Source organism: Salminus brasiliensis, chromosome 24 (genome assembly GCF_030463535.1).
Source record: "Salminus brasiliensis chromosome 24, fSalBra1.hap2, whole genome shotgun sequence".
In the NCBI taxonomy this organism is placed as follows: Eukaryota; Metazoa; Chordata; class Actinopteri; order Characiformes; family Bryconidae; genus Salminus; species Salminus brasiliensis.
The window spans coordinates 7,521,016-7,544,661 of record NC_132901.1 but is presented as its reverse complement, the minus strand read 5'-3'; the positions used below and the strand labels follow the sequence as shown (position 1 = coordinate 7,544,661).

Genomic DNA, 23,646 nt, shown 5'->3' with positions numbered 1-23,646 from the left:
AGAGTGTGACCCTCAGCGCACCCACACTTAAAAAAGCTAGGCAGCTGTGCTCCCACTAATTTTAGACCCGACAAAAAGACTGTGAGTCAGTTACACAAACCTTGTGCCTGTGCATTTGTGGGTGTAACAGTGCATGGGGGGGGGGTATGGTTTGGGGGGGGCTGGGGGGTTGGTGAGGGAATACATTTCTGTAATCTTCTTGCAAAAACACTTTGTTCTTTACATAGAATGTATGTACGTGTGTATTTTGAATACATTTTAATTACATAAGACTGCAGTCTTAACTTACTGCATAGCAGCGAGAACACTGTGCTGTCTAGTAATGGATGTACGAAATGACACATACTGAACAGCTGCGTCCTAAAGCCTAGGCTGCATTTCTTGGCCATTACGTCACTGAGACATGCATCCTTCATTTCTGAGAAATCGATGGATAAGACTGCTTTATTAAAACCCTCAGTGACCCACAGCCATGAGTGGTAAGATGTTAAGATGACTTCTTTAAAGAAATGAAATGGCGTATACAGTTTTAACGGAATTAAATGGAATTTAATTCAGAAGGTTACAAGAGAGAGAACACTAATTTACATATAGCACACATTCAACTTTTAAAATACACCATTACACAACCTTCCCACACCATTACACAACCTTCACCAGCCTGGATTGTTTACACAAGGCAGTTGGGTCCATGGGTTCACCAAAAATTTGACCCTTCCATCTGTTCTTGCCTGACAGAAGTGGAACCCAACGTGGTCTTCCTCTGTTGCAGCCCATCCACCAACGTGTTGTGCATTTCCATAGCCTTTATATTAAATTGAAATACTCTGGCCATTCTGCTTTAAGCTCTTTCATCAACAAGGGGCCTGTTTACCTTCCATTCACATATGTTTTATGTCTGGACTCAATTTACACCGGTCATTAAAATGTGTCCATAGCGTAACCAGATAAGATATGATTTTACTTTCTCACATAAAAAGCACACTAACTAAATTTCAATTTTATTTTCTGTAAACAATGGTTTATCATCAAAATCATGCTAATGAGAATCAGGTGCACCACATTAGCTGCTGATGATTAGAACATCATTAGAGGAGATTTCTAAGGAGCCTGTCTTTTTTTTGACATTTAGTTTGGTTTGCATGATTGGTAAAGTGAGTGTTATTACCATGGTTCTCGGGTTGTAGATGCAAATGAGTACGGAAAGAGATTTTAAAAGAAATGAATCCAACATTGATTTATGTGAACATAGGAGCAGAGGACATGTTTGGTGTAAACCAGACACAGCATTTAAGCACAAGAACCAATGCCAACTGTGAAGCATAAAGGTGGAAGTGTCATGGTTTGGGTTCTATTTTTGTAAAGTAAGACGTGGAGAGCTCTCCAACACCGAATCCACTATCCACAATTCTTTGTTGTATTTTGTTTTGCATCTGTCTAAAAACTGAAGCTGAAACGTCATACAGCTGAAAGAATTCTGCATGAAAGAGTGGCAAAAAAAGTTGATGTTATCATCCTTATAGGAAATATCTAAATGAAGTTATTTCAGACAAAGAAGGAAATACCAGTTATTAGGACATGGGGTGTCCTAACATTTTCCTCACAAGAAAATTGCATTTCTGATTTTACATTACCTCCATCTTGTTGTCAAAAGTTTTCATGGGGTGTCCTAACTATATATGACTGTATTCAACATGCATTTAAAATCTACTTTTTTTAGTTACACTTTGATATAACTTCAATTGAGTTTAATTCATATAACTTTTCACATCCTGACATTGTTACAAGACAGCTTTCCAGAAGCCATGAGGAAGGGAACTAAACAATGAAACTATGATTGAAGAGATAGTTGTACAAGTAGGACAAGTTTATAAGTAAGCACTTTAGATCATACAAAGATAATGCAGTGATGAATGCCAACAGTCTGTCCACACAATTTGAATGAATACATTACTACAGCAACCTGTGCACTGCGTAATGTCTAACTATGTCCAATTTACTGTGGTAAAAACACAGATACCAGATGGCCAAAACTGCCTTGTTGGGTTGTAGCACATAAGCTGTGTGGGATTACTTCAATGTTCAAAGTGTAAGTAGTGGGATATAAGCTTCCAGTGCAAAAATAAAAAAGCAACCAGATGCCAGACATGTCTTGGTTATCGATAACACTTTGAATAAGCAGAAATGTGCATGTTTATTTGTCACCAAACTCATACTTTTCATTTTAATTTTGAGTTATGTTAACTGTCTTGACAGGGCAAACACTGTTGTGAGAAAAAACAATTTATAAAGAAAGTGGAAAGAAAAGTGGTCACATATTTTACTGTATGCCAAACGTGGGAGTCAAATAAACAGAAGTTAGTGTTTCAGTTTATGTGTGCGTGTGTGTGTAATCCCCTTGCAAGATCTCTCTTTCTAAATTCTCCAAATTCCCACATGCTTGTAATATTCTCTGCACAAGCAAAACATTCTTCCTTCAATTTTCCTGTAAGAAAATCTCCTTTGCAGAGGAGCTGGAAGTGCTAGTTGAGTGTACAGTGGTACTTGAAAGTTTGTGAACCCCTTATGAATGTATACTACTACATAAATGTGACCTAAAAAGGCCTTAAAAGTCCTAAAAGTAGATAAAGGGAACCAAATCAATCAATTGATACAAAATGAGGCTTGGTCATTTATTTGCAGTATTTATATTACAGCAGTTGTAAATAGCGCTATACAAACAAATTTTATTTGATTTATTGAGGAAGATGATCCAATGTTACATTCCTTCTATCTGGTGTGATCCCTTGTGTGGCAATAACTGCAACTAAACATTTCTGTTGATTAGTCCTGCATAACTTTATTCTTCTTTAACCATTGTTTGGTAGAACAACAGTTTAGTAGCACATGGACAGATGTCCATTTTTCCTTAGAATCTGCTGGTATCATTGGAAAATGGAATCCATTGTTCCATCAATTATGGCAAGCTATCGTGGCCCACATGCAACAGGTCTAAACCATGATACTACCACCACCATGTTACACAGATGGAATGCTGGAAAGCAGTGGTTTACTTTCACAACACTTCTCATTTAAACCAAAAATAACTATTTTTATCGGAAGACATTAAGCCATCATTCACAAACCAAACTCTCTGTAGTTTGCCTGGCTTAATAACTGCAAGCAAACGAGATAACATTTTAGTAATTCTTCTTAATTTAACTGTAATTCAATTTTACATAAGCAAAACTGAGCTATTTTAGTATACATTCTCTTTCTTCCTTCTGCATGTTCAACATAGTTTGTTGACTAGTCTTAACCAACACATGAAGACATAATGTAAAGAACAATTGCCACATTCAATGTATGTCAAAAAGTGAAACACTGCAAAAATGGAGAAAACAGGTTTCTGTGTGACAGCATCCGCAAATGTTTCTTATCATAGCCACTTTGCCACAGTACTGTACTGTAGCAAATGTTAACAATATTTGCATGTTTGACCTGATTCTTACTCTATCACGGACACTCATCACCATGGTTACTATAGTCCTGCCTGTTTAAATGTAACGTCACCTCCCTAATTTACTCTCTCTCACACTGTTTTAAATCCAGTCTGCTGCTACAGAGTGGTTGTTTATGCCACTATGCCATTTATACTAACTTTGTTTAATGACCATAACAATGGCCATCACACATCTGTAATATAGTTTAAATATCTACAATCAAGTTTACAGTCCCTTAAAGAATATCTGTGAAGTGGATCTTTCCAGGACAACACAACACATCTTTGTTTAACAGGCCTTGAAGAGGTACTGTGGCCATTCCTCTTCCCCCACACACACACTCACACACACATACACACTCACACACAGAAGTTGCCAGGAAACACGTCTGGAACAGTGTACTCCAAAAGTATGTGGAAGCCCCCTGTCACCGACAAATTACCCAACACTGCTCCTCTTTCTTTTTCCCTTTCTGCACATTCTCGCCCCCTCTCAACAGGAGCCCTGTTCCTCTCCCTCTCTCTTTCAGTGTGCTAGAAAACCAAATGAGTTTCAGCCAAACGTTTAAGCTCAAGGACATAACATCTCCTCCAGGCTTTTGGTGCATTTTTAAAAGTAAACCATTTACATTTAGACTTCTGTCTCTCTCCCTCTCCTTAGCACGGCATAATTTAACACATTAATGAAGATTGTCTAAACACACAAGATTTGCATTATTAGCTAATCATCAAGTACACTCCTTGTTAGCAAAAGGAAGGCACACAACTGCAACTCAGTTTTCTGCCATTCTTGATCTTCAGAATTGGATTTGAGAAACACTGATCTACAGTCCCAGATCTGGAGGATTACTCTGTATTCTTTTATGGCATCATAAAAGAAGCACAATTACCTCAAGTGCAAATTAAAAGAAAAAGAAGCCAAATTAAATTATTAGTGCCAGATGACCCAGATCACATAACCAGCCCATGAGTGTAGAGAGAGGAAGTCAAGCCCTATTCAATCAAACGTTCCCCAAACATTTTCATCCGTTTCCGAATTTCCGAGTTTCTGATATGCATAAACTGCTTAATCACATACCAATAGTTTCTGGTAAAATGAAAACCTAAAATGAATGAAGGTCCAGATAAAAGGGCATGTGAGAGGAAGTAGGACAAGGAAAGGAAGTGGATGAAGATGAGAACAAGCAAGACAATGTTTTTAAAATTATGTAAAAAAATTATTAACCATGTTATCACTTGCTCAAGTGTGACACTAAGGGAAGCTAGACAGAGACTGAGCTGCTCTGATAATCAGGATAATGAAAAGAATTTGTGTGCAGTGCGAGTCTGAATCTAGAAGAACTGATGGTTCTCACTGAAAGTGACTGGGATTAGTTGTGGTGTGTTGCATTGTTTCTCCCATATTACTGTCTTATGAACAATCTGGACCTCAGACTGCATCTGATATTGGGAGGTGGTTGATGGAAAGTTGCTAAAACATTCTTGGCTCAGACACTCAGATAAATGGGCTAACACAAATGATGTGTGTCATATTTTATTTTGTAGTATTCTGCACTCAGAATACCACCATCTAGCACAGGGGTGGGCTATTGCCCAGCATAGTTTGCGGATTTCCCTGCTTAGACAGACCTACTAAACCTGCCAATTAACAGGTGAGTTGAATAATTAGGTGTGCTTGAGCAGAAGAAACACAAAACTGTGCAGGAACCCACCCCTGACCTATTAACACATACAGACAGCTAACCCATGCATAAAGACTATAAACGCCTATTTTAATGTAGGCCTGTGTACATGAGAAAAATAGGATAACCTGAACAGCGACTAAAATCAGTAGCATACTTTATGTTAATGGACTTACTTGAACTCTTTTATGTTAACAACAGATCCACTGTCACATATGGATCCGCAATGCCATTTCAGCTTTGTGCTGTGTCTTTCTAACATTTCCCACTGCAACAGCTGTGTGCTTTAATCTGTGTGTGTGTGTGCATGTGTGTGTGGGTGAGTGAGTAGAGGCAGCTGGCTGTATGTTGCCATATAACCATGACACCATCTGTACTAAAATGTACAGATCAACTTTTAGTTTTTTCTCACACACAAACACATTTGTTTTAATACAATGTTGGGCAGTGTAACAAGATTTAAAGAGAACACGCTCCTGGTCGTCTGGCATTTCTACAGCTACATCATTAATTTTTTTTATGATAGAACAAATTACCTTTTCTATCATAGGTGTTTTTGATCACTGAGCTGTTAGTTTAAATCCCAACATTATTATTTTATTCACCCTCTTGAAGGCTATAAAAGAGCACTGGTTTGAAGCAAGTAAACCGCTCACAGCAAGAACTTCATACAGTCCGAATGTAAAAGCTGCTTTGTAAAAACTTGCATGTGTTCCTACTGGATTTCTTTTTTTGCAGAGAAACTGCGTAGACTGCGTAGAAAACTGTTGTAAATGAGTGAACGTTTCTTGTTGGTACTGAATGCTATTTTGATCAAATACTTATTACTTTATATAAAAGAAAAATGCAAAATTCTATTTTGTGATATATTTACATCTATCTATAAGACACACTAAACATATTTCATTTGTTTTTACATAAAAAAGTGTGCTATAGATGTAATGAAAATGAAATTTTATGATATTTGGGTTTCTTTTCAAGAATCAAATTCATTTTGATACAGATATTTCTGTGTATATGTTGTCTCATCAAAACAGTGTAGTACTCTATAGAATTAACTGCATTTGAATCAATTTAGCAGAATGTTGCAACTAGTGTTACAATTATTTAGGGTTATGGGGATGCTTCGGAGGAGAAGCTTCAGGTCCTCCTCCTAAATGTCACTTATTTTATAACTCTAATAACTATAATGTTTTGGTTTTGGGGAAATTGGTTATTTTTTCTTTTTTTTTTATTCCAGTTTAATGTCCTATAAATTTCTATCTGTGCCTTTTGTGTCCCATGAAGTTATTACAACCACCCACCACATCATCTTCTACCTCCATATATCAACTGGAGATGTGTCCTTCTAGTCCAAAGTAGAAGACTTGTGAAAAATAATTATATTAACAAACGTAGTTAGCTTTTGTTAAGAAAAAAAAAAAAAATAAGAAAAAAAAAAAAAAAAAATATATATATATATATATATATATATATATATATATATATATATTCTCTGGTTGTCTTACACATTTAAAAGATTTTTGTCCTGAAAATATGTAAAAACAACCCATACAAACATGTTGTGCGTTACAGTTCTATATAGCAGGCTGAGGCTTTTAGATCACTCTAAATGGATCACAAATTGAAGTGCATTAGAACCTATATCTTACGCTTAGTCCCCACATCAGCTCTCAGTGGTTTTCAAACATCAAGCTACTTTGGAGATATGGAAACAGCGAGTGAGAAACACTCTGAAACACGATAGGCTGAGGGAGAGAAACGCTGGGCCTCCTGTAACATGATAGGCTGATGCAGAGGAACCGAGGAGTTTCTGTAAAGTGATAGGCCAGTACTGTCCATTCCTGACTAGTGACAGCTGCTGTGGGAATTTTCATCTCAGAATTATCCAGAAAATGTCCCACAAACCCATTTACACACACACACACAAACCTATGGGCTAAAATTAGGTCATCTGTTCAATCACCCACAATTCCACGTCTTGTGTTAAGTAGGAGAGACAGAGCACTCATGGTGCCATCCCCACCAAGAAACAATACATCCTTCGCTGTGTCAGGATGTCACCCCATGGTTCTGTGTGTGTAGGGGTGTGTGTGTGTGTGTGTGTTCTAATGCTGTTAAAGCTCTTTGGAAGCAGCAGGGTGCTTTGCTATTTCAGCCTGGCTATTTATGAAGCACTCACCATCACAGCTGCTTCTGCCTTTACTGCTGACATACCTCTAGAGAAACACAGAGACACACAGACACACAGACACACACATACACACGTCATGTAGGCCAGGGGTGCCCAAACCTGGTCCTACAACCCTGGAGAGTGCAATCCCAATACACCTGGCTCTAATCAGGACTAACTGTTTTTGAGCACAGGGCTACAGTGCTTCATGGAAAAGAATCAGTGCAAAACTATGCTTTGTGGTACAAGAATTGCCAACAGTTCACAGAAGAGGAAAAAACTCATTCTCAATGGAAGTTCATGTTAAAAGATTTGAGTCCAAGCCATTTTGGAACATCTCTGTTGGCCTATTCATCATTAAATGGAAAGAACAGCTCCCTCAAACTATGCCAAAAAAGTACAAACAGCAAAAATAGATATACAAAGTTATATAATATGCATGATAACTAGGTTATACCTCTCATAGCATAGAGGACATAGCATAGACTACTTCCATAGATTACTTCCTTTTTATCTTCAAGCTTGCCAATTCATCATTTTAAAGCTGTATCTGGTTACATTTAAATAAAAAGAAAAGGTTTAAAATTTACTGAAACATATGTTGTTATATGACAATAATAATAATAATATTAATAACAATAATAATAATAATAATAATAATAATAATAATACATGGTTGCCTGGAACAGCATTACAGCATTTTTTAATATATTTAATAGTTTTCAGTGCATACAGGTAGAAGTACATGAGACGTGACAGTTAGGAGGTATAGAGATTGGTAGACTCATAGTGGCAAATTAGAGAATTAGGGTAAAGGACAGAGGGACTGAAAGAAAATTGATTTGTTCTACTTTCTGCAGCCTGTAGCAGGTTAGAGGCAGACTGGCATGTTGTTTTTGCTGTCAACTCACACACACATACAAACACACACACATTCATAAGCAGAATCTCCTGGATGAAAGAACAGAATATCCAACACATTTGTGTACTATATGTGAAGATGACTGACTATGTTTTCTAAATACATGCGTACATGGTAATATATACATATGTATGCGCACTATAGGTGTCACAATGGAGTAGTTGTCCACAGTCTACACACAAAGGTTTATATTTATGCCTTAACGGGTCAGTTCTTCTGACTACTGTTAGAGATGTGCACGAGTACTCTGTTAACCATTCCAGGTGTGAGAATCTGAAAACCAAAACCACAATTTGGGTACTCCTTATGCTGCATCGCAGCACAGAGAAAATATGCAGACCAATCCAAACAATTCAGTAAAATGTTTTAAATGTAAAGCTAGGAATCTATTTATTCCATGGGGGACAATTTTGCTCGTATGCAACACTTCATAAGTAGTGTTACTATGAAACACCAGCGCCATAACATGTTGTGAAGGCTGTGATTGAGACAGCCAGATCAGAGGGAGTGCTGCAGTAACTATGCTAGCTAACTAGCTGGTGGTAGCTAGTCATATCAGCTCATCATCCACTAAGGATGTCCAATGTTGTGGAAATTACCACTACCATAAGATTACCATTAGTGTACAATCCCCATCTACCACTACACTGATTATATTGTATCTAGTGTTAGCTCATTAGTTATAGAGAGAGATAGGGAGAGACAGAGAGATGCTTTGTCTTACGGACATTTCGTCTCCAGTAAAAGGCTAAATACTCATATTGACACGGAGAGCTCCCTCAACACAGCACAACTCGCATCTAGAGCAGTGACGTCACATGCCCATCAATTCAAGCCCACCCCACGGCACGAAGGCAACAAAAATAGGTCAGGAAATAATTTCAGAAGCCAATAGAAAGAGTAGTGCACAAACTGAGATGCGATGCCTTCATAACACCGATTCATGTGATCGTAGGTAACGAAATGTAGAGAAGTTTGTGAGGCTGTGGGATGAAAACGGCGACAGGGGAATCAGAGACGTGTGATTTTTCTCCTGCGCCTGCGCGCTGCCATGACGACGGGAATCACGCGGGAAAAAGGGTGGGGGCGGGTCCGTGAGACACATGGCGTGTTTTCTTTCCCACCCGCATTCACACTCCTGCATTAGGATTGGCTGACGTCAGCGCGCTCCCTGCGTCATGGTTGGTTGTAGTTTCTACTTACAATCATTGCGCCGTAACCCAGCTCGAGCGGGCGGGGTTTGTCGGAATACGGGTGAGAAAACAGATAAACGCCAGTGCGTCATATTTCTGTCTGGACACCAACAAAACTCTTTGTTAGAGAGATTGACGGAGCACGTGTCCAAAATATTCAGTGATACTTACTTTGCAAGCGCCAGGCGAATAAAGACGCAAACTATTTGTCTCAGAGCCTTCATAACGGCGCAAACTCCGCGAATCCCGCGCACGTGATACCAGCACTGTTGCTGTAAGCTGACACGCACCGTCATCCACAATGGAAGGGACGTTTAAAACACGCGCACGCACACACACACACTCACACACAACAGGTGATGGTGCAATATTTATAGCCGGTAAGAATTATGTGCCATGTCATTAAATATAAAACAGTTTGTGACATTTAGGCATTTTAGTGCAAGATATAACACAGTATTTCCAGCAATTTCTCATGTGCATTTACTTTGTCTTTCATAACATAAAAATCATCAATATGGCCTGTGCAAAAGTTTTTTTACCCCTTACAGAGGCTGGTAGCTGGTAACACCCTTTGGCAGACGCTTTTCGTAGCAGCTACAAGTATTTTGCTTCTAGAGATCCCTAATTCTTAGGTTCAGCCTTTTAACAGATGGGTTGACATTTGCATCCAGGATTTTCTGATATTTTGTAAAATCCATTCTTTCTTCCCTCCCCCCTGCAATACTGCTATTACCACCAAAGGCAACATAACCTAAAAGCATTCAGAATTCAGCAACCCCCTGCTTCACAGTTGGCAATGTGTTCTCTCCATTAAATGTAGTTTCTCCAAATGCATATTTGCTGCCTTTTTACTTTATCAGTCCACAGCACTGATACTCATCTGGCATGCGAAACTGAAGTCACAGGAAAGGTTTCCTTCCTTTGGTTTTTGCATGAAAAGCAGCGCTGAACAATAGAACGGTGTGCACCACATCCTTGACTCAGCTAAATTTTCATTTGCTGGTAGGATTTGCCTTTCCTACCAGCAAAGAAGCAGTTATCTCAGTCAGTTGTCTTGGTGTTCCACATACTTCTTATAGTCTCCCCTACCCCTGTGGGCATCAGTGACTTGAATTTCCAGATCTTTATACAGTTGATTAGAGAAGCCCAAATGTTAAAGAGTTAGATCATTACAATAAGGTCTTAATTACAATTGTTGACATGCATCAGGAAAAATAAAACAAATCTAAGCCTTTGTAACGCTTAGGGTGGCCAAACTTTTGCACAGGTCAGAATGAGGTTTTGTTTATTATTTTACAGAGTATGTGTATTATTTCTACTAAATTACTATATTAAAACGTGTCATTTGGCCAAAGATAACTGTATACATGATGCTGCATGATGGACATGTTTTGAAATGAAACTTCACAGAGATAATATTTCTGCATGTACATGTCTGTGTTCACCACACACAATTCTATCTGTTACATATATCAATGCACGGGAGTGTGGGAGGCTGCTTGTTCCGCGGTTCTAGGATGTTATGTCTGTGGTCACGCACCTCTATCCATTTCTGGGCCTCCTGGACGGCGGGCTCCTGGCTCGTTTCTCCAGCTTCGCGCTGCTGCTCCGAGTGTGTGTTTGAACGCGTCTCCTCACTGGGACTCGCCATTTCCAGACAGGCGTGAACGACGCCTCCGGTCCGTTCGAGCTTTTAGCTCCACTGTCCTCGGAAATGTCCTGAGAGAAAGCCTCCTGCGCAGCACGCCTCCAACCCTACAGTCCTACTGCGACTACTGCTGATGCGAGACAAGAGCGGCGCGAGCGCGCGAGCCCTGCACTGGCAGGCCGAGCAGCGCTAAAAATATGAGACACACATACAGAAACACACACACACACACACACACCGCCGGATCAGCCAATACGGGACGAGCGCGAGCTGCTGCTGATGCCTGACGAGAGCGTGCACACAGAGAGAAAGGAATGCACAAGGACAATGGAGGAGTTCAGGCAATACATCTCTCTCTCTCTCTCTCTCTCTCTCTCTCTCTCTCTCTCTCTCTGACGACCTCTGAGTTTGGACAGTCTCTGTTATATCTTCCTCTCACTGTTTCTAAGTGTTTATTTCTCTGTTCGAAAACTCTCCCTACTTTTAATTGTTGATCTCTGTTTCTATATATCTCTCTGTTGCAAAGTCTCTCTGTGTTTCAGAATGTCCATCTTTCTGTTTCTGAATGTTGATCTACCTTTGTTTCTAACTGTATATTTATTTCTCTGTTTGTTTCTATAATGTCTCTTTCTGTTTCTAAATGTATTTCTGTTTCTATATGCCTATTTATTTTTCCTCTAAGTGTCTCCTTCTGTTTCTAATTGTCAATATCTCTGTTTCTAAGTTTTTCTCTTTTTCTAACTGTATATTCATCTCTTTATCTTTATCTGTCTCTGATTGTCTCTAAATGTCTCTCTCAGTTTTTTTTTTTTCAATTTCTCTCTCTGTTTTTAAATGTCTATCTGTTTTTTACTATTGTTTATCGCTTTGTATCTGTATCTTTTAAGTATCTGTCTTTTCTGATTCTAAGTGTCTCTATGTGTTAGCTTGCTCAAAAGAGTGCTTGGGCCCAGAGCTCTGTAAAGCTGCTTTGTGACATTTGTTGTAAACCTTTTTTGTAAAAAGCGCTATATTAATATAATTGAATTAAATTGAATTGTTTCTCGTGTTTTTTCTTTCTAAGTGTCTGTCTGTCTCTGTTTCTAAGTGTCTATATCTCTGTTTCTAAGTGTCTCTCTGTTTCTAAGTGTAATATCTCTCTAAGTGTCTTTATCTCTATTTCTAGTGGTCTCTGTTTCTAAGAGTCTCTTTGTTTCTCTGTTTCTAAATATCTATCTCTGTTTTTAAGTGTCTCTCTGTTTCTATTTATCTATTCCTCTTTAAGTGTTTATAATTGTTGTCACAAAGCAGCTTTACAGAGATCCGAGTCCGAGCCTCTTTTGAGCAAGCCAGTGGCAACAGTGAACCTTAAGAAGAACCTAAATTCCAAAAGGGGAACCCATCCTTCCATAAAAAAGCAAAAGAGGAAAAAAAACACAATAAAACAATACTAAATTAAGAGAATATGGCAAATTGGTCATCAAGCCATGAAAGATGAAAATTTGAGTGAAATGTTAAATTCATACAGTGGTGCTGACTGAGAATCCATCTAGATTTACAGCAATATTAGCATTTTGGATTTATTAATATTGGGATCAATAAGTAAGATCTTTTTCTATCTGGATTAAGCAAAAGAAGGTTGTAAGTCATCTAATGTCCAAAGACAGTCTGTTATTTTATTAAGACAAGTGTCCTCATTTGGTTTGGTTAATAAGTAAAGTTGTGTGTCATCGGCATAGCAATGAAAGTCAATACCATGTTTGCGGATTATTTTAGCAGCATATAAAGAATAAACAGTAATAGACCCAGGATTTACCCTTGAGGAACACCATAATTGACTTTTGTGTAATGAGAGTATTATTATTATTTCAGTAAACACATTGGTGGCAATCTGTCAGATAAGATCTAAAGATCTAAGTGATGGGAGATCCTTTAATTCCTACAGTATTTTCTAGCCTATTAAGCAGAATTGCATGATTTGTGGTGTCAAAGGCAGCACCAGAATAGTAGTGCAGCAAAATGAAATCAAATGAAAAAAGTAGGTCATTTGTGACTCTTAGTAAAGCTGTTTCAATGCTTTAGTTGGGTCTAAATCCAGACTGAAAGACCTTGTAAATGCTGTTGTTGTGGAGGTAGGTGTACATTTGCTGAAACAGTACGTTTTCTAGGATCTTGGCAATGAAGGAAAGATTTTATATTGGTCTATAATTACCAAGCTCATGGGGCTCAAGCTTAGGCCTTTTGAGAATGGGCATGATATGTAGCCAATGCTGAAGGATATGTTTACTATGACCATTACTGGTTCTATGACCCTAGGCAGAACCTGTTAAAACAGCTGCGTTGGAATAGGATCTAGTACGCTTATGCTAACCAAGTTCTTTTCAGTAACCGGATGAAAATAGTCCAAGCGTGCATTAAAGCTGGTGCACCATTCATCAACATTAACTGTAGTGGTTAGAGACTGACTATGAATTTTCTGTTGAATATTTTAATTTTTCATTCAGTGAGAGAGATTGAAAAAGAGTTTGTCTCTGCCTCTACATGTCTATCTCTTTCTAAGTATATGTTCCAGATTAGTGTCTCTTTCTCTCTATAAGTATAATTTTTTTTTCTTTTTGCCAGTTTTAATCTGTTTTTCTGTCCTTTTTCTATCTTACTCAGTACTGATTTTCCGTACCTCTCCCCCCTTTACCCTCTTTTGTTGGTTGTCTTTTCCTTTTGCCTTTGATGCTCTTTCTTTCTGACAGTTCACATTCTTGGTTTCTTTTTGCTGTTTCACCATGTTCATTTTTCCTTATTTCTTACCACTTTACAATAACCTCACCGACTCTGCTTACTGTAAACGTTTCATAAGGATCTGTGTTGTAGAGGATGAATATACTTCAGTAGGAGCTTTCTAATGGCCACAGCGAACCCTGGAGGTGAATGGCCATTAAGACATGTAGGCCTCAATATGGTTTGCATGTCCAATACTTCTCAAGCATACTATACATATAACAACACCAGCCTTTATTAAAGCATAGCATTACCAAAGAGAAACACTTCTTTTATATAGTGCAGCACCAACAGTTACAAGACTAGATTATGAAACATGAATGGGCAAAGCTGTATACGCAGATATACGTACGTGTTGGTTTTCAGTTAATTAATTCATAAGGATTCATAATTTTTGTAGTTTCTCTACAGAAACAGTACATTTTAATGTTCATACTGATGTTTATATTTTACTTGCATGAAAATAGTCAGAACAAGGATTTAATTTAGCTTAATGCTGATTCAATTGTTTATAAGCAAAAGACAGTGCCCCTCCCCCCAAACATTGTAAAAAATACATATAGCTACAGTGCAAGTGTAGCTCTATATTTAACATAACCCACACTGAACAAACTACTTTATAATGCTGGTCACATTTGCCTGCCCATGTGACCTTATTTGCATATAAAATTAATAGACATGGCTTGAAGATGAACAGCTCAGAGCTGCAGATCACTGAATCCAGGTCAATCCTGTCTCTTGAAGCAAACAACATAAGAATCACTCTCCAGTGAATCACCCATTTTATTTTCAATGCCATAAACAACAGCAACAGCAATGGAGACAGATTCTCTGTGTGCGATCAAAGGGAAACAAAAAACATCTGCTTCTGCACACTCATTCGTTCACACACACGCTAAGTGCTTGAGCTTAAAGAGGCAACAAAGTTCTGGAATTAAACAGAACAGCATCACAGCAACTTCAATGTGATCTCTTATTAACATCACAACTAAACCCAGTACTGCACATCAGATCACACAACCCAGATTACACCCAGATGAACTGTACACATGAAATCCAAACTAGCCACCTTTAAGATCACAAGTTTGACATTACTTATTTAAAACAGGGGGGGAAAAAAAAAAAAGGGACATTTGTGCCCAATAAGGCACTTGTGCAAAAAACTACAAATACAACATACCAAGAGCAGGAACAAAAGCTTGGCAGTTGTGGCAGATTGAAATGCAAAGATAGTTAAAGAAAGAGCAGTGTTGAGATTCACCAGCAGGCAGACAGGCGGTTTTGGGTAGACTGTGCAGGACTTGTGTGCTCTGGCCTGAAAGGGAGGGACAGTGAAGTTGTGTTTTATTTTTATTTTTTTGGTCAGTTGCTCCTCACGCAGTCTTGCAGTTTTGGTCATCTTTAGGCCTTGCATAGAGCCACAGCTGAGAATCGCACTTCTCCCTTCTCTCGCTCAGTAAAGCCACGGCACACCTTTGCAGCATCCTACGAAAAGGAAAACATTACAATCAATTTCTGCTGGTGCCAAAACCTGATTGGCTGAACAAGTTTAAAGCCAATGTGAAATGCCCAACACACCGGACTCCACAGAACGTTTTATTAAAGAAAGTATTAAAACCACTGTGGTGTTCATGAGATGATCTCTTATGTTGTAAAATGTTTTTTTGGCAATCATGGCTTAAAATACATACACAAAACATAGTTTTTTTTTTGGCTTAACAATGCAACATTTAACTAGCTGAAGTCACTAATGCACAGCTCCATGTTTTTAAACTTGTAATGGATCAATTTCTATGATGTGTAAGTAATAATACAGAAAATAAGAGTACCATAACAAAGCTGTCTGGCTTTGTTGAACCATGTTTCACAGGCCCCTCCATTCTGCCATCTGCAAGCAAACACACATTACATACAGTATATTACCTAAATGGACATGGACCTGTGAGCCAAAACATCAAATTTTTTACTACACATGCTGGGATACAACCACCCACTGGGGGGGACTGATCAAGGGAGTATGTCGCAGGCAAATAAAGCTGCACAAGGTCTTGTTTTCACGGATTAACCGATTGCATTTGGTGTACATATGGGCAAATTAGTGACAGGAACCACTTAAGAAATATTCTTTAAAGCAGTGGTTCACTAACTGCTCCTCAGAGACCACAAAGAAGGTCCAGATTTTTTTCCCCCTCCAGCACAACTTCATGTAGGGATGGAGCCAAATGTTGCTCATCTGGAGTATCGTTAAAGGTTGGTTTGGAAAACAAAACACTGCAAGGGACAGTCTCCGTTCATTGCAAGCTATCACTTTTTTAGGATCTCTTTGAAAGGCATCCCTCTCTTAATTAACGGTAACAGGACATCACCTTTGGCTTACTTACAGGGGGTCTTTGGTTTTTTAATATATTTTTAGATTAATTTCTTGTCTTTTTACCAACAATACCAGTTGTAAGCGCTATACAGATAAACTTGATTGGCCATCCAGATAATATTATTTTAACTAGGTATTCCTGCAGCATTGTCAAATTACAGTGATGTTTTTCAATTTAATATCTCTTTATCTCTCTTCTCCTACTACACAGCAATGACCACACAATGTATTAGACAACCTACCGAGCTCATAAAGTTGACCATTAACGTCGACAAAGGTGATGAAGTGAAAGTTCACCTTATCTGCTTCTGGCTGTAAATATAAAAATAAATAAATAATAATAATAATAATAATAATCATCATCATCACTACTTAACAATAACTATTTCAATTGTGTTGCCTTACTTTCCAAATTTCAAACGTAGTAACGTACAATAGCACTGTGGCTCACTAACAAGCAAACAAATTAATAACAAAGTTAAAGAAAGTTACTGAGAATGCATTTTGTAATGTAAATCAAATCGGTCTTACACGACACTGTCCCTCAGCTGCAACTTCATCATGAGTTTCTTGGATTGCCTGCAAGTGAAGAAAGATAAAAGTGGGGGTGCATGTGGTCTGTGGTCTGCATTTATAGTTAACTTAGACATTATCCATCTACCATTTATCGTTGTAATCTAAAGCAAAACATTATATTGGTCATTTAAATGGTGTACTACAGTTCCTGTTTGAGCTCTTCTCTATGAAATTGGCACCACCTGCTGTCAGACCTTTGTAGTGGAAAAAAAAGGGTGACTTGATCTGAAGGATTCAATTTACAAGACAAGTTAGGGTTACCAGTTAACAGGCTCTTATTTCACAGTTGATATTGAACGGTACCTGATTTTTTTCCAGCTGTTTGGCACGATCAGCAGGGGACATTCCAGCAGTTTCTTCTAGAAATTTCTTTAAGGCAGAGCCATTTTCTGTGGGCCAAAATAATAATTAAATGTAATTTAACCATTTAAGGCATGTATGGGAAAATTTTTGTAAGCTTTAAAAGAGCTGCATTATATCCTGGCCAGTACACAAAGGACCGTGAACATATAACATAAAAAAAAGCATACATCAAATGACTCATTTCTTGCGTGTAGGCCTGTGATGGTACTGACCGAAACTCATCTTATCCTGATTGTTGGCCACAGCATGAAGCAATCCCACAGTTCCACAGGAGTTCACCACAGTTTGATTCAGAAAGTAGACATCCTTAGAGCCATCCACTGACTGACTGGAGCGAAACTCCTCATGCTGAGAGATGCAGGGGAGTAAAATAAATTAGCTGTATATAAGAATATAAGCTATAGCTATAAGTGCCCTAAAAGGCTGAAATCTGTCTACATAGATTAAGGACAAAGTAGGTTTGGCCACCCCCATTGCACGCTGAAGGAGCTGATGTATTTTATTGATTACACTACATTTGTTAACAAGAGACAATATTTTCTATATAATAAATATTATTCAGGGTGATTTTTGTCTTAATTTCTCTCACACATACATACATACATAAAAAGCTTTAACATATGCACATAAAATATTGGTGCCTCTCCATTTAAAACAAAAACACAAATCTGCATTTCTGACACATAAGCAATCCATGATGCCAGTATAATACAGTCACACTCTTAAAATATTATATGCTCAGTCAGATTTGCTGACCTTTAATGTCAATGTGTCCAGTTAGCATATAGCAATAATAGATTCTGTGTTAGACTTGGCCCAAAGATGGGTGCCTTTATTTTTAATATTTATATACAATAAAAACCAAAATGTATCATAAGAGACACAAAAACCTTGTATCTCAAACTTCACAGGATAACATAAGCACCTTCTTAACCTTCAACCTTCACAGTCAAACATTTCACACCAAATCTTGTAGCATTTCTGCTAGTCACGGCATCCTGAAATTGTATGTAAAAAAAACTGCCAGTTTAAAATTCTGAATTTATATAAAAACCCCACACACAATTTTTTGAATTTACAAGTACTGCATCTTGTGTGTGTACGCATACCTGTTGTGTTAAAGGAAACAGCAGCATCAAGGCGCAGCAGGGCGTGGGCACCCCAGACAAAGCCTCATCCTCCAAACCCAGCACGTCCACAAAGTGCCAGTCTGCTCCCACACCCAGCTTACCCAGCACCTGCTCAAGCGGTCAGCATCAGACACAAACAAAGACTGCACCGTCATCCCCATATAACACACATAATGATGTCATCAGTTAAGGTTACAGACAAAATTACCTCACAAATTACTCTAAAACCTGGGCAAATCACTTTCAATAAATCACAGTGTAGTCAAGGCCTAATTTATTATAACTAGACCATTTACAGATTACATTTCAAATGGACCAGTTATGAAAAGCAGTGGAATGTGTGCAAATCCTGGGACCTAGCTGAAACGAACAGCACTAAACGGAGGCTGCTGATGCTTAAACTACGCTAAATTGCCCGTTAACGTTTCTGTTCTGTCTCTCAGCAGGTAGAAAGTGGCGAGCCTACGCCCATCTATTGTGCAACAAGCAAGGCCTGGACCGCATCACCACATCACTGTGAACATCTCAGACAGCAGGAAAAAAAGACAGGAGACACAGCTTCGCCAGTCCTCGGCGACAATGACTCAGCTACCCACCTTATTCAGCATCTGCAACGACAAAACACACACAGAGAAAAAACCCAATCCAATTAATAACAGTAAACGGGTTTTTTGCGCAGGGAAAGTGAATACTGCATTTTCCAGTGAAGCAAGTAGCGAGAGGTAAACGGACAACAAACCTCCGGGTTTATTTCCATAGGTTTCCATTCCATGATCGCAGGATTCTGAAGTAACGTTAGGCGGTACTTGCTCCTCTCAGGTAAATGCTAAGCTATCTAGCTAAACGACAGAGAAAAAAATATTATCATCCGTTAGTGCACGCGGTTCATATGCGACCGGTCATGTTCCATTTCTCCACATTTGAAGGGGTGCGTGCGTGTGTTTGAACTCACAAATCTCGTCTTGAGGCTCCTGCGCTGGACTTTTTGCTTTCTCTCGAGAACGAAGAAATGCCAAAAAATGGAAAGAAGAAGAAACGGAATTTACAGAGTTTAAATAACAACAGCCAGCTCTTGTCACGCGCTGTGGAAATAGAACGATCCGCAGTCAGATGATTCTAGAAGCTACCAGTAGAGCCCAGAAGTGATTCGGAGCAAATGTCTATTGAACAATTCAGTCAATTCAGCTGCTTTTGAATGAGTTTTAAAAGAAGTGTTAATAAGTTTTAATTAGAACATTTACAGTTAGTTAGATTTTAAATTCAATGATGTGCAATAAATACAATATTAAATAAATCAATAGCATATAAAAACAATTATTATTTGTTTATATAATATGAAAAATGTGTATCAGGTTTAAAAAATATATATTTTATTAATAGTTCTTTTTGCATCATATCTCTTCATAAAAGTTAAGTATATCATCAGCTATATATAGTTGACGGAACGAAGCAAATAATATACTCAAGATAATCATAGTTTTTGTGTTTGTTTTTTATTTATATTTTTTGACACAATATAATGATGTTTCAAATGATAGAAAAAGTGTCTAAAGGAATATATTAAACAAATAAATAAATACATAAAAAAAGGTTCTGCTGCATTGAAAACTCCTGTGAAGAACACTCTTGATGCGATAGCATTTGTTTGTCTTTGGCATAGACATGATGAGGTGGAGTCAGAACAGCATCCATGCCTGTAAAAGGTTGGTCACACAATACATTTTGAGTCAGGGGATAGACTCATAGTATGAAAAAGTGAATCACTATTCTAGAAAATGAGTTTGATGTAGTATGTATGTCTTAAAGTATTCAAACATACCCTTTAACCTCCAGTCATAAAGTCCAGTCATAGAATACATTGCCATTTTTTGATTGCCAAAAAATAACGTATTTGCATATGAATATATGTAAAAAAGCTCTCAGTCTCAGACACTCCATTTCTGTTTTGGGCAGAGCATTTAAGGCTGTGATTATGACAGATCTCTCACCTTAACTTGAGGTGGTAGGAGTGGTGCCCACAAATTTTATACAATATCCTGGAAGTATTTTTCTTTACATTGATTAAACAAGAGTGGGAGGGAGAAAGCCAGGTGGATGACTACAAAGTGCACAGCTATGTGCTATGCAACGTTTCCTACAGGATAAAAACATTGCTCCCCTATGCATCCTCTGCTCTTCACTTGATTGCAATAATGCAAAATAAACGTTGTCTCATTGGCAACAGAAAAACAAGAGTAAACATTAAAGCTTTTTCCCAGGGTGACATTCTTGTTCCCTGTCAAAACCACTTGATCTCTTGTATGTGGGAACTTCTGAGGAAGACTTGAAGGCAGCAGTATTTCCGCTCAAACCACTCATTAATAAGCTATAAGTTTATGTTGTGTTACTAACTGTGAGGTTGCAACTTGCTGTGGAATAAGATACAAGAGCAGCCATTCGGAACACAGCCTATGAAATATAACAATCCTAAATGCATGATTACAAAAACTGCATAAATATGGAACTCTAGTGGATAAGAATAGTTTGGAAGATGTTGAAAGAAATGTAATGGTTACATTTTATGGAATGTGGTAGGATGTTGGTAATGTAATACCTTAAATAGTCCATGTTCACTCCCCAAGCCATACAGTGCATAAATGGAAATCAACCTGCAAAGCCAGCCCATTGTGAATGAATTGTGTTAGTGATGTCATAAAAATGCATGTATTTTCCTACACACTCCTATTAATTCCACAGTAGTGTAGTCTTGTCAATCTCAACCTCAATTTTAAAGTAATACATTTTAAATAATGCTTTTATGTGTTGATCATGAATACATGTACAAACATACAAAAACATGATTTCACAAAAGTACATTTTATTGTCATGTCAACTGGAGGGAATTATTTAAAAAGTACATTTTAAAGAAATGTGCTTTCTTTAAACCTCCATTCTATATATGGAAGTGTGCTCCACTCATCCACTAGATTTCTGTAGAATCTGTAGGATCTGTGCCAAAGCAAGCTGTTCTGGTGGCTCCTGGTGACTTACTAAGATAGACCTTACTAAGATCTTGTCACCTGCCCATAAGTGGTCCTTAAAGAAAAAGGATACACAATATATGAAAAACATATAGTATGTAGAGGAATAAAGGGTAATATTATGATGATTATTAGAAATCATTTATCAGGCTCTCCCAAAAGTTAAACCTGCAGGACTTGGCTAAGCCAAAATGGCCATCTACTTAATATGAATAATTAGGACAATAAGATGCTAAATGATGCATCCACAGAAAACCTTAGAGACTCCCACTTCCCCCTTGTTAAACCGCACATGGTGTGGTCTGTATTCCTAACAAAATACATGGACTGCTGCAGAGTGTAGAGATTTCTTTACAGTGGTTGTGATAGGAACATTCTTGCATATATATATATATATATATATATATATATATACAGTGGGGAAAAAAGTATTTTGTCAGTCACCAATTGTGCAAGTTCTCCCACTTAAAAAAATGAGAGAGGCCTGATGTTGACATCATAGGTAGACCTCAACTATGAGAGACAAAATGAGAAAAAAAATTCTGAAAATCACATTGTCTGATTTGTAAAGAATTTATTTGTAAATAATGGTGGAAAATACATATTTGGTCACCTACAAACAAGCAAGATTTCTGGCTGTCACAGACCTGTAACTTCTTTAAGAGGCTTCTCGGTCCTCCACTCATTACCTGTATTAATGGCACCTGTTTGAACTCGTTAAACTCCACTATGGTGAAGACCAGAGCTGTCGAAGGACACCAGAAACAAAATTGTGTACCTGTACCAGGCTGGGAAGACTGAATCTGCAATAGGCAAGCAGCTTGGTGTGAAGAAATCTACTGTGGGAGCAATAATCAGAAAATGGGAGACCTACAAGACCACTGCTAATCTCCCTCGATCAGGGGCTCCACGCAAGATCTCAGCCCATGGGGTCAAAATGATCACAAGAACGGTGAGCAAAAATCCCAGAACCACACGGGGGGACCTAGTGAATGACCTGCAGAAAGCTGGGACCAACGTTACAAAGGCTACCGTCAGTAACACACTACGCCGCCAGGGACTCAGATCTTGCAGTGCCAGACGTGTTCCCCTTCTTAAGCCAGTACATATCCGGGCACGTCTGAAGTTTGCTAGAGAGCATTTGGATGTTCCGGAAGAGTATTGGGAGAATGTCTTATGGTCAGATGAAACCAAAGTAGAACTGTTTGGAGGAGAGTGAATGCTGAGTTGCATCCAAAGAACACCATACCAACTGTGAAGCAACATCATGCTTTGGGGCTGTTACTCTGCAAAGGGACTAGAACGACTGGTCCGTGTACATGAAAGAGTGAATGGGGCCATGTATTGTGAGATTTTGAGTGCAAACCTCCTTCCATCAGCAAGGGCATTGAAGATGAAACGTGGCTGGGTCTTTCAGCATGACAATGATCCCAAGCACACTGCCAGGGCAACAAAGGAGTGGCTTCGTAAAAACCATTTCAAGGTCCTGGAGTGGTCTAGCCAGTCTCCAGATCCCAGTCTGTGTTGCCTGCCGAGAGCCCCAGAACATCACTGCTCTAGGGGAGATCTGCATGGAGGAATGGGCCAACATACCAACAACAGTGTGTGCTAACCTTGTGAAGACTTACAGAAAACGTTTGACCATAATTTGCAAATAAATTCTTTAAAAATCAGACAATGTGATTTTCAGATTTTTTTTTTCTCATTTGGCACAATTGGTGACTGACTAAATACTTTTTTCCCCACTGTATATATATATATATATATATATATATATATATATATGTGTGTGTGTATGTGTGTGTGTGTGTGTGTGTGTGTGTGTGTGGTGATGTAATATAGTAAATATATGGTAAATCTGTCAAATAAATAACTTTATGCATATTGTTTTGCCTCAGAACATTGTGCATGTATCTTTCTGCCATGAACAGATTTTTAAAAGTTTGTTTATGACCCAAAGCCTTCGTAAAACTATGGTAAATCAGTGTCTCAAGCATCAGGGAGCATATTCATAACCATGTCGTGTAGTGACTTTCTATGAGGAAATTCCATTCACCACTACTGTGAACAATTCTAACTCTGCAAGTTTCTCTAGAATGATGTATTTTACTTTAAACTGCTTGGAATGACTGATCAGTCCTAATCTAACAGAAACAGGTGTAATACGTCCCTAAAGCCCCTGAAGACTAGCTTAACAAGTTTCATCAAAAAACTGCAATTGAAAGTAAACCCAACAGATTGAGCTCTTCAGGAACAGAACCGGAAAGACCTGATCATCCATACAGGCTTAAACACGTTTGTCAATTGTATTAAGAAATTGGCATTGCACT

General features: G+C 38.3%; 2 protein-coding genes and 1 long non-coding RNA gene across 7 annotated transcripts in view; all 3 read right to left on the bottom strand.

Moving 5' to 3' along the window:
• The window catches only part of LOC140547154 (LIM and calponin homology domains-containing protein 1-like), a 62,444-nt gene extending 51,033 nt beyond the window's left edge, over positions 1–11,411 (bottom strand). For 2 of the 5 annotated variants that reach the window (XM_072670737.1, XM_072670739.1), the window contains exon 1: positions 10,995–11,344. In XM_072670737.1, the coding sequence (XP_072526838.1) occupies positions 10,995–11,105 (111 nt within the window). In that variant the 5' untranslated portion in view covers positions 11,106–11,344. Of the gene's footprint in view, positions 1–10,994 lie in introns of all 5 variants that reach the window. The other 3 variants (XM_072670740.1, XM_072670738.1, XM_072670741.1) reach the window with 2 other exon arrangements.
• A 3,210-nt stretch (positions 11,412–14,621) lies between these two features.
• uchl1 (ubiquitin carboxyl-terminal esterase L1 (ubiquitin thiolesterase)) lies at positions 14,622–19,368 on the bottom strand. Its single transcript, XM_072670616.1, has 10 exons — positions 19,249–19,368; positions 19,036–19,135; positions 18,893–18,904; positions 18,276–18,404; positions 17,379–17,514; positions 17,107–17,192; positions 16,759–16,806; positions 16,470–16,539; positions 15,686–15,744; positions 14,622–15,341 (listed from the first exon to the last, which is right to left on the bottom strand). Exons 2-10 carry the CDS (start codon positions 19,066–19,068, stop codon positions 15,258–15,260), a joined length of 657 nt encoding a protein of 218 aa, XP_072526717.1. The 5' UTR covers positions 19,069–19,135; positions 19,249–19,368; the 3' UTR covers positions 14,622–15,257.
• Positions 19,369–20,805: 1,437 nt separating this feature from the next.
• The window catches only part of LOC140547088 (uncharacterized), a 45,646-nt gene continuing 42,805 nt past the window's right edge, over positions 20,806–23,646 (bottom strand). Inside the window, exon 5 of the long non-coding RNA XR_011978390.1 lies at positions 20,806–20,944. This is a non-coding gene — a long non-coding RNA (uncharacterized lncRNA). The remainder of the gene's footprint in view (positions 20,945–23,646) is intronic.